This window comes from Cebus imitator, unplaced genomic scaffold (genome assembly GCF_001604975.1).
Source record: "Cebus imitator isolate Cc_AM_T3 unplaced genomic scaffold, Cebus_imitator-1.0 Scaffold247, whole genome shotgun sequence".
Classification (NCBI taxonomy): Eukaryota; Metazoa; Chordata; class Mammalia; order Primates; family Cebidae; genus Cebus; species Cebus imitator.
In genome coordinates this window covers 1537333-1548620 of record NW_016107562.1, presented here as the reverse complement: position 1 = coordinate 1548620, position 11288 = coordinate 1537333, and the positions used below count along the sequence as shown (strand labels likewise).

The 11288-nt window shown below is 36.7% G+C and overlaps 1 protein-coding gene across 1 annotated transcript; it reads left to right on the top strand.

The window, feature by feature from the left end:
- Positions 1-239: 239 nt before the first annotated feature.
- On the top strand, positions 240-4540 carry RGS1 (regulator of G protein signaling 1). Its single transcript, XM_017498640.2, has 5 exons — positions 240-445; positions 803-883; positions 1290-1351; positions 2748-2911; positions 3664-4540. Exons 1-5 carry the CDS (start codon positions 309-311, stop codon positions 3847-3849), a joined length of 630 nt encoding a protein of 209 aa, XP_017354129.1. The 5' UTR covers positions 240-308; the 3' UTR covers positions 3850-4540.
- The last annotated feature ends 6748 nt before the right edge of the window (positions 4541-11288 follow it).

Here is an 11288-nt window from a genome sequence, read left to right as displayed (position 1 = left end):
AATATCCTCCAGAACCAAAGACTGATGCTGTTAATGCTTTAGACATGTGACACATGTGTGTGTACTTCTGTGTGTTTAATTTTCTTTCTTTCTAATCAAGTGACCTGTTCTCATTTGGTTAAGTTTCAACCGCAAGACATCACTGTATGCTTATTTTTTTTCAAGATACACGTCACAGCACACCAAGAAAGGGGGAACTTCCAGTGTCTGTGGTAATATCACTTGATAAACAGACAGCAAGTGCCTGTGTGAATTGTACTATATAAAGCAGCAGAGACGTTGACTAGCGCATATTTGCTAAGAGCACCATGCGAGCAGCAGCCATCTCCACTCCAAAGTTAGACAAAATGCCAGGAATGTTCTTATCCGCTAACCCAAAGGAATCGAAAGGAACCACTCATTCACTTCTAGAAGACAAAGTACAAAAACGGAGGCCAAAGACTTTGTAAGTTTGTTCAGTCTCACTTGTGAATTTTAACAGGTTATCTTTAATGGCAGAAGGATTGAGAATGAATGGAAGAGAATGTGAGCATTTAGGTTAACCCTGATCAGAGGAATTAATTGCCTGTTGTGAGTAATAAGTAATACTCAGTTGTAATAAAAAAATAAACTTGATATGGCATTCAATTGGGTAGTTTTTCTTGACATTGACTCATAAAAATGAGCTCTATTTGAATACAGCAAAATGTTGTATCAATAATTTTTAGTATTGCCTTATTCCTTATGAAATTTATTCTATGTCTTCTGACAAATATAATGAATTCTGAAGAAATATGAATATTCACTTTTATGTCTTTTGTAGTGGAATGGATATGAAAGCATACCTGAGATCTGTGATCCCACATCTGGAACCTGGAATGAAATCTTCCAAGTCCAAGGCCATGTAAGTACATGAATACAATGAACTATCATGATCATTTACAACTGCAACCTATGCATTGTCTCTATCTCCCAGCAAGGGGTAAATACTGTACACAGCAGACTTCATTTCTTTTAAGAAACATGTCAAATAAATTTAGACTATATCAGTACCAATGTAAATTGAATACAAATGTGTGTGCAAACATATTGAGTTTTATCTATTTGGAATTTTTTCACATTTTATTGGCAGTTTTTTTCATAACTATAGTAACTCTAAGGGAAGTTTTGTTTTTTTGAATAAATTTTAATGTATTTATTAGAACTATAGTTTTAGTTTGTGAAGTTATCAAAATGTAACAGCCATTTTTATTTCATTTAGGCTTACATTTAAAATCTTTGCTAATGTATGTAAACTTTGTCCCCTGCAGACTTTCTGCTGCTGAAGTAATGCAATGGTCTCAATCTCTGGAAAAACTTCTTGCCAACCAAAGTAAGTATAACTACTGAATGTTGCTGGGTTCAGCTCAATACTCTAAAAAATTTGAATGGCTTCACTAAATATAGTATTCTGCATAGGATAGTATGCAAAAAGTTGTATTCTAGTTTGCCTGTGGTTACTGATAACTTCAGCATAGTATGCCTCTTAATAATGCTGACTTAGCACTCAACTCTACCAAATCCTTTTAGACAAATTTGCTAAGACAATTAGGTGTTTTCAAAGATCATTATAGAGATAAAATTAAACATTGTGCTGGGATTCTGGTAGGTAAAGCTTTTAAAACTAAGCCCAATATTTTAACATGTACATTGCCATTTTGACATCTGCCTAAAGAATGTATTTTTGTACACTTGTATGTAACAAGAATGATTCATTCATTCAATTCATTATCTTATCTTTCATACATTCATCATTCATCTCACCCTTATATAGACACTGTAGAGGTACCAAGTATTCAAAATCAAAGACAGTCTCTTACTGCCCTGAAGGTGGTTGAGATACATAACATAAATAATTGCATTATTATAACATGATACTTGTTATAACATAAATATGATAGAACGACTTTTAAGCACAAATAGTCTTGTGGAGATTTTCTGATGAGAGAAGATAAAAGAATGAAATCAGCTTGCTTTCCCCTTGCCTTGGACATTAAAATTCTACTGAGATTAGGACCTTTTTCAGAGGTGTAGATGAGCAGCGTGGTCCCTATCTCTAAAGAATGAGATCATTATTTTCTCCCCACAGATACCCTAAGGAGCCTCACTTGGGAATCAAGTTGTTCACTCTGGCTCCACTGACTTGGTTTATAATTCAGCTAAATGAATAAATAGATGGCATATATATGGACCATAAATAGTGCAATACAAAATTCTCAGTAAACCCTAACAAACATAATCAGTTCATCAAGCCTACAGATCATATATAGGCCTAACATTTTCTGGCTACTATGAATTAGATGGGGAAATTATATTTACTAATTATTAATGTAATGTTAAAGCCTTTCGTCAGTGTTTGTTTCCCTGGCATACTCTCTACTCTGGCTAAGATTTGGCACATATAAAAGATGGTTTTATATTCAGTGGAACGGAATTTCAGTTCAAAATGCACATAGAAGCAAAGCCTAGTTCAGTAGCCACTATTAAGCAGCAATGTGACTGTGAACCAGTTTATCTGGTCCCAGGTTCCTCTTCTATGAATGAAGGAATTTCAAACGCCTTCTCATCTCTACGAACTACGGCACAGCTATTTCAGCAGTAGCCCTCTCTTACTTTGCATGAATAAGATCCAATTGTATTTTTCTTACACATTTCTTCCTCAAATTATTTATTTGTTGGTCCATTCAATTTAATTATCTCCCCCCATCCCCCACCCACTTTCTTTTTAGCTGGTCAAGATGTCTTTGGAAGTTTCCTAAAGTCTGAATTCAGTGAGGAAAATATTGAGTTCTGGCTGGCTTGTGAAGACTATAAGAAAACAGAGTCTGATCTTTTGCACTGCAAAGCAGAAAAGATATATAAAGCATTTGTGCATTCAGATGCTGCTAAACAAGTGAGTATTAAGCTTACCATCATCGGTTTCTCTGTGAAAAACCCTAAATGCAGAAATAACATTTAATATATACAAGAAGATAAAATCCTTTTGGGATATATAATTTTACTTCTATATGCTTAGGCATGTAAGCATAGTTCAGTGGAATGAGAATCTAATTTTCTATATTGGTGAAGATTTCAGCACAGTAGAATGAAAAGCCTGATTTTACAAAGCCAGCTGCCATGAGGAGGGTGAGGAAAAGGGTAAGGGTGTCATAACTGACAAGAACTGCGCGTCAGGAAGTCCTTAATGAGTGCTCTCGTTTTGGATAAGAAAATGCAGATTAGCATAATGTATACAATTGCAGCAGCAAAAGTATTTCGAATTAACAGTAGTCCCAGATAAATAGTCTTGGTCCAAGCAGAAAACAGCAGCAAAAAGAGCCTTCTCCTCCTGTAAATCTTAAATGCCCATATCATTCTTTGTGATATCTGAATCATCTTATGTGGATATTTAAATTTTTCATGTCTGCTTCTTTTGCATCTCCCAACTACACTGAGAGCAAACTTGAAACAAAGTCATTTTTACAATATTTCTTATCCCTTTCACACTTAGTAGAGAGCTGATTTTGGAAAGGCATTTAAGAGATATTTGAATTGATTTAAATAGAGCCTTGAAATCACTTTCTGAGGTCCTTCAAAAACACAGTAACACCATAAACTTTGCAATAAATAAGAAGTATATATTAACTAACAAGGATTTCTTTTTAGATCAATATTGACTTCCGCACTCGAGAATCTACAGCTAAGAAGATTAAAGCACCAACCCCTACATGTTTTGATGAAGCACAAAAAGTCATATATACTCTTATGGAAAAGGACTCTTATCCCAGGTTCCTCAAATCAGATATTTACAAAAATCTTCTAAATGACCTTCAGGCTAATAGTCTAAAGTGACCGGTCCCTGGCTGAAGGGAACTAAAAGGTAGAGTCAAGTGCAAAAGGAATGTGCCAGCATGGCTCCCTGGTGAACAACTTGGCCTTTTTTGGGTGTCTTGACAGGCCAAGGGAGAACAAATGACTCAGAATGTATTAACACGAAAGTTGTCCAGGCGCAGAGTTGAAGAAACATAAGCAAGACAAAAACTGAAAGACCGTAGAAGGAAGAAGCCACTGTGGTACTGTCATAAAAAACAGTGGAGCTGTATATTAGAAAGCCCCTCAGAACTGGGAAGGCCAGGTAACTCTAGTTACACAGAAGCTGTGACTAAAGGCTATGAAACGGATTACAACATACTGTTAAGAGTCAAGGTCAACTGACATCTACGCTGCATATTATATAGTTTGTATTGAGCGATTGTAGTCCCATTAACTTAAATTATATGTTTCAAAATCGCCATTGCTACCATTGCTTGTTGGTGTTATTTTGTTCGTTTTATTGTTTTTGACTTTGGAAGAGATGAACTGTGTATTTAACTTAAGCTATTGCTCTTAAAACCAGGGAGTCAGAATATATTTGTAAGTTAAATTATTAGTGTTAATAATAAATGTGGATTTTTTATTAAAATATATAGAAGCAATTTATGTTTACATGTCCTTGCTACTTTTAAAAACTTGCATTTATTCCTAAGATTTTAAAAATAAATAATTCAAACAAGACTCTTGTACCATCTCTTTAATATCTAAAACTATTATCTAATGAATACTATATTATATGTATTAGTTTAGACAGAATTCATCTTTTTTCTCTCTGCTATCACAAGGCACAAAATCAAACAAGTATATGATCTCATGTTCAATGAGAAATTGAAGTCTTTTAAAAATGAATAGAAAAGTTATTTCAAGAAGTAATCTAACAACATATACTTTATTGTGAGTTAAAGTTCATAAAATCTAGACATATTTTCTTATTTAACATTCATAGCAATCCTATGAAAGCTGAGACTCAGAAAAATTAAGTTACTAGCTCCTAACTTTAGGTAACTCTCAAAATTAGCATGTTAAAAAACAACATACACATACCACTATTTTGGGGTATAAGCAAGACAAAAATGAGAACGACTGAATCAAATCTCCAAAGGGCAGGATATGGGAATCTATATTTAAAAGCAAGCCACAGGTGATTCTGAAGATGATTTTTTAATCCACGGTTGGGAACCTGGGAATTAAGGGACAGTCACAGTGCCAGGGATTGCTCACAAGTCTTCCAATTACAACCTATTCTCCTTCTTCTGTGCAACACTGCCACCCACTGACCAGAAGGCATTTCCTAAATCACTGAAGTCTGCAATGGTCCTAAGTGTCACCTAAGCAGAAAAACAAGACTCCGCAGAAGGGCTCACGTACACAGAGCAGAAAAATCAAGAGTGTGCATATTCCTGGAGAGCCTATACAGCTCCTATCTCCCTGTGCACCTGTGCTTTGTATCTTATTCGATAATCAGTCACTCACACATCATAATGAAATATGGTTAACGTATGGATAATCTCACTATGCACTGGCTCAGTCATCAGGCACACAGCAATGAATGGTAAGGGACAATATACAGATCAGGTATAAACAGAATTATTCTTGAGTTTTCACAGGACAGGGTTTAAACTGGTTCCACTTTATGCTTTATTCCACACTTTATCAGGTCACCTTGTAACAGAAACTTGGGAATCCAGTGATGATAATAATAATCATAATAAGAGGCAGCAGTATCAGTTTTCTCCCTCTCCTAACTCATTCCTTCACCAAATTCTGTCAGTCATTCTTCTACAATCAGTGTCTGTGGTTGGCACATCACTGGTGTGTTTTAATTGTCCCTGTCCTAGTATAGACTTTCATGGTTTGCCAATTCACATGACATGTTCTTTGTCTTTCCAGTCTCTTTTCTTTAATCTATACTCTGAACAGCCACAAACAACATCTTCTGAAACACAGATTTGGCCACGTCAAGTCCCATGACATATAAAAGGAAGTACAAATGTCGCCCTCTGGGCTTCAAACCCACCCCCCCTGCCCATGTAACCTTCATGGGATAACTCTCATTATTCACCTCTGGGTATCCTTCCTACCTTGAGTCACACTGGATTACTGACTTTATCTCGTACAATTCCAAGGCTTCACTATCTCCAGCCTTTGATTACACTCTACTCTCTATCTAAAATGCCCTTTCCTAACCCCTTCCAGTTTTCAAAGTTAAAGCAATTCTCCAAGGTTTTCTTTGTTTGTTTCGTGTTTTGTTTTAAGACAGGCTTGCCTAGGCTAGAGTGCAATGGTGTGATCATGGCTCACTGCAATCTCAACCACCTGGGCTCAAGTGATCTCCCTGTCTCAGCCTCCAAAGTAGTTCCCAAGTAGCTTCTAAGGACTGTCACATTAATCAGAGTCCAGGCCTTCAAGACTGTGAGAAGCAAGAAGTGCCGCTGCCTAATACGCTCACCAGTCACACAACAAATGCTGCTGGTTCTTCTCTTGACAAAATGCCAAAAACTATTCGATTTTGGACAGAGATCAAAACAAGCAACCTCTTTATTTTGACAAAAAAAAAAATAGGCAACCTGGTTGCATAGATTCAAAATAATGTAATGTAAAATACTTGAAAAGATAATTTTTCTTTTTATTGTCACTTTTTCCTTTTGTTTTCTTTTCTTTTTTTTTCTTTCTCTTGTTTTGGAGATGGAGTCTCACTCTGTTGCCCAGGCTGGAGTGCAATGGTGTGATCTTGACTAACCGCGACCTTCACCTTCCGGGTTCAAGTGATTCTCCTGCCTATCTCCCAAGGAGCTGGGACTACAGGCACACACCACCACCCCCAGCTTTTTTGTATATTTTTAGTAGAGACAGGGTTTCACCATGTCACCCAGGCTGGTCTCAACTTCTGACCTCAAGCAATACACCTGCCTTGGCCTTTCAAAGTGCTGGGATTACAGGCATGAGCCTCCATGCCCAGCCTATTGTCATTTTTTGTTATGATGTGATTGTTTCATTAGATCATTCACAGAATATAATTAGAGCTAGTGATATTTACTTTTTAAAAAATTTGATCCAACTGAACAATCTGATTTTCAGTTCACAGGCTATGTTCTGCTGTGATAATAAAGCCAGTAAACAATATGCATGGCTAAAAACCAAAAATGTGTTTTGCAATTTACTTTTCTCAAGCTGATTCTGAAGTACTTTCCAATATCCTTATTCCGGAAAGCTATGAATCTATGGAGATGAAAATGTGGATAATGATGTCTCATAAAAATTGCATATTTACCCACTTAGCCTACATCGAATAAAGTTCAAGTTTCTTTGTTTCTGTGTGCAAACATGGGCTGTATTATACCAGTAGGAATCTTTGACAGTTTATTGTTGAAAATAAGAATTTATAAAATTTGTGAGAGAAAAATATAGTAAAAGGTGGTTTAAAATGCCATCAATATAAATTACTTTTATACAGCTATAGAATTTTTTCAAGACCAGGATAAAAACATCTATAGAACAAAAATTACCAGTCACAGAAATGATTCTATCCTTTTTGTTGAGAACAATATCTTGAAGCTAAAACTGTATCATCCTAATAGCAAAATTTCGTATCTTACTATATGCCTAACCTAAATGAAACCTTTCTACAAAAAATAGAGACAAAATACAGAACCTTCTATGGATATTTCTCTACAGTCAATATTTGACTTGGTATATAGTCCTCAGTGACTCCTTTACTTTGAATCTGAAAACAGGACAAAAAGAAAAAGACAGAAAGAGGTGGGGGGGAGGGAAAGGAAAAGGGAGATGGGAAGAGGGAGGGAGAGAAGAAGGGAGGACAGGAGGAAGGGAGAGAAGAAGACAACAGAAAAGAAAAAGGAAAAAGCATTGGTGAAGCATTTTAATATAACTCATTTGATCATTTGAATGACTGCAGTGTCATACTTTTAATATTTTACCTTCTCAAATTGAAATTTTAAGCCAAAAAACTGTTTTACTACAATTTAGAGCTGGCTATATACGTTTACTATAAAACACCCATAACTTCCATAATGATAGATTAGGCTGGGAATGTCACTCTAAGTCCAACAGAACCAAATTTAGAAAGCTATGGGAATCATGCCTTAATTTGGAATATTGCCCCCATTTAGGAAGATCTACATGGTACACTTGATGACTGAGAAAGGAGTCAAGCTGTAGGATTAGGGAGTTGATTTATTTGAATAAGAAGAAACAGTGTATTGTAAGCAAATTGTTTTAATTCAGAAAACTTTGTTGGTTATGTTTGTTATATTTTAGAATTTAATGCTTACATCCTCTTCGCTCCCTCTCCGGTCAAACTCTGAAGCATGGTCAGATGTCTTGGAGCCACCTAGCTGAGTATGATAAATTCAAATATTTTAGGGAGCATTTCAAATGAACACTGTATGTCACTCAAAAGAGAAGAACCAGCCCTCTGCGCTTCTCAAACAAAAACTGTAAGACTTCCTGGAAGATTTCCTTAGCAAAAATGTTATTCAAATAATACATTATGATAGACATTGGCTTTGTTCATCCAGGAAAAGTACTGGATGTGTTTTTGTTCTATGTTTAACTTTCACTTTTACTTTTACTTGTTATAATATTAGCTGGGTTATTTTGTCCTTTATTTTTTTCTTTTTTTTTTTTACAGAGAAGGGACATTAGGGTGGATCTTGAAGAACAAATATAAACCCATCAGGGAGAAAAGAGGTGAGAACTTTCGAGATGCAGGGAATAGTCTGAAAAAGTCAGGAAATTAGGGGGAAAAAATACTGTGCTCAGCAATAGTGATTTATTTAGTTTGACCAGAATATATAGAGAAAGAGAAAGTATAAGAGGTAAAGCTAAAAAGGTAGTTTGGGGCAGATTCAGAGAGAAAATACAGTCTACTCCAAAGAGCGTGAATTTTTATCTTTTACATGATAGGTAACCACTGATGTTTTAAACAAAAGTATAAAATCATAATTGTTTCTGAATGTCTACTATGGGACAAACACTGTGCTGGGTACATGTGTTACCTATTTAATCCACGTTAAACTTCCTTGAGATAAGTATTATTAGGCTCATTTTATTGATCCAGAAATGCAGAAACAAGCGGAAAAAAATATCTAACAACATATAACTAGTGGATGGCAGATCTGCGATTGGAATGCAGGTTTGTGTCTTTCCAAAGACTCTCCATCACCTCATATTCTTCATGGAAGGAAGATGATTTCTTTGTGTTTTAAAAAGGGTAATTCTAGATTCTTGCAAAAGAAGACATAATTGAGGAAGGAAAGCCAAATAAGAGGCTGGTTTTGTTGCCCAGCAAATGAGAATCCGAGCCTGAAATAGGGCAGTAATCAAGGCAATGGGAAGGACAGGGAGAACAGACAATACTTGGAGAGTAATTGGCTTCGATGAATAATTAATAGAGAGAAATACAGGATACATCTGAGGTGACTGGGCTGAGCTCCCAAGATTACAGCAATGTCCCTTGCTCTAACACACTGTCGATGAGGTCCTTCCATTACAAATGCTCATTAAACACTTTGGAAATAGGATATGGCAGCACTGGAGGAAGATTAAAGTCTTCCTTAAAGAAACACCTTTTATTTTCCACATGCAAAATAAATTATGCAGTATTTTCAGTAGATAATGGTTTATTCCAATCACCACGTATGTGAAACATTCCGCATGTTTTCTCTCAAAGCTCACTTTTATCTTGGACAAAAGCAGAGGCTTCAAGATACCATCCAGGCTGAGAATAAAAACAAGGATCAAGAGACTCAAAAGAATTGCAGCAAGTAATAGCTCTAAGGTCAAAGCACCTTTTACAGACAGGAAACAAAACCAGAATCTAGGAGTCAGGCCAAGCGATGGGGGGAAAAAATAAAGCTGTCAAACACAAACAAAAGCCATCATGGGTATCCACAGCACCAGACAGCGTGGAGGCGTGTGATAAAATCAACAGTGGGGCAGGAACTCTGTCTCCTCCTGTGGGAGGTGGGTCTTTGTGACTGGTAGAATGATTGCAGTGTTCACTTTTTGACAACAGAGACAAAAATAGGGCTGAGGACTTAGCGTGGCCAGTCGCTCTTTTGGCAGATTTTTTCAGTTCAATCATCCTTGCCTTAACCCCTCAAAATGAGCAGAGGTGATTTTTTATCCTTCATTTTTGCATCGAGAAAAACAGCTGGAATGATGTAACTTTCAGATATTCTCCCATCCCCCTAAACTATACACTGCTAGTCTAGTCAAACCCAGAAAGTGAAAAATTCAGTAGGCTTGGTTTAAGTCAGTAGGATCAACACATTTTGCTCTGGTTTCATCTTTTATCCTCTGCCTTGTAACCCTCGGCATGAATTAGCTATAAAAACAGATTGTACTCCTAGCCTAGTGCTGATCTCTTAAATCAGCCAGTTAATGTGAGAAATGACCCACTATGAAGAAGTAATAGGTAGAACATGTTCCCATGGGACGAGCTAAATAGGATACCTCCAAAAATGTTTATTTGGCATAATTTTGACTACATTGGTTACAATTTATACTGTCTATAGGAAGTACTAAAGTAGTCTAGAAAAGAGTCTAATCATTAATCAATAAATTAATATATTCACCAATAATGACACTGCTATGTGCCATAAGCCTCGCTAGGTGCTAGAGCCATTTAAATGATAAATAATAAGGTAAAAATAAATGCACTGTGCTCTTGGGAAGAAGGCTGCGAATGAATTGTAGTAAAATCGACGATAAGCATTATAACAGAGGTATAAACGAGAGACAAGCACGATTGCTGATAGGCGGCCTGCCTAGGGGCTCTCTTCAGGTCCCTGGGAAAAAGTCAGATGGGGCTGGTGGCCCTTCCTCCCCAGAGTGGGAGATACTGTGCATATATGCATTGTATGCAACCTCCCTGGGCATCAAGTCACATCGAGTTTTTCTCCCCTTGCAAGTCCTCTCTCTGCTACCACCGAATCAGCTGGATGCTGTTTACTTCCTTCCAAAGATTCTATTTAAAAACAAAAACAAGGGGAGGTGTTTGGGAGCAGCAAGAGCAAGCTAAACCCGCCTCTTCATGGGATGCTATAAAGCTAAGAAACCATGAACATCCCTCCCCTTCTCTTTCCGCTCCTGTGGAATTCTTGGGGTTTATCTCAGACTTTCCTTGTCAGACAGGAAAAATGTGCTGTGACAGCTCAGAGGAGAGAGTATTTGTTCTGTCCTGGAGGAAGTTTATGGCTTCAGAGAAGTAAGAGGTACACAACACAGTGGATTGAATTCAAAGTATACCAAATTATTTTGTGAACTTCTTGATCACTGAATGAATTGCATGCTCTATAAATCACAAATAAATATAAAACTCTGGTATTACTGGGGCCCAAAAGAGCGGGAATAAGTCTGCCCTACTAATTACGAATACTACTTTGCTCACATCC

What these genes read in the sequence shown, in the direction of transcription:
- RGS1 (XM_017498640.2), top strand. Translation starts at nt 309, where the DNA reads ATGCGAGCAGCAGCCATCTCCACTCCAAAGTTAGACAAAATGCCAGGA. An exon ending in TCTTCCAAGTCCAAGGCCAT is followed by an intron (nt 884 to 1,289) that starts GTAAGTACATGA and finishes TGTCCCCTGCAG; the next exon opens with ACTTTCTGCTGCTGAAGTAA. An exon ending in ATTCAGATGCTGCTAAACAA is followed by an intron (nt 2,912 to 3,663) that starts GTGAGTATTAAG and finishes ATTTCTTTTTAG; the next exon opens with ATCAATATTGACTTCCGCAC.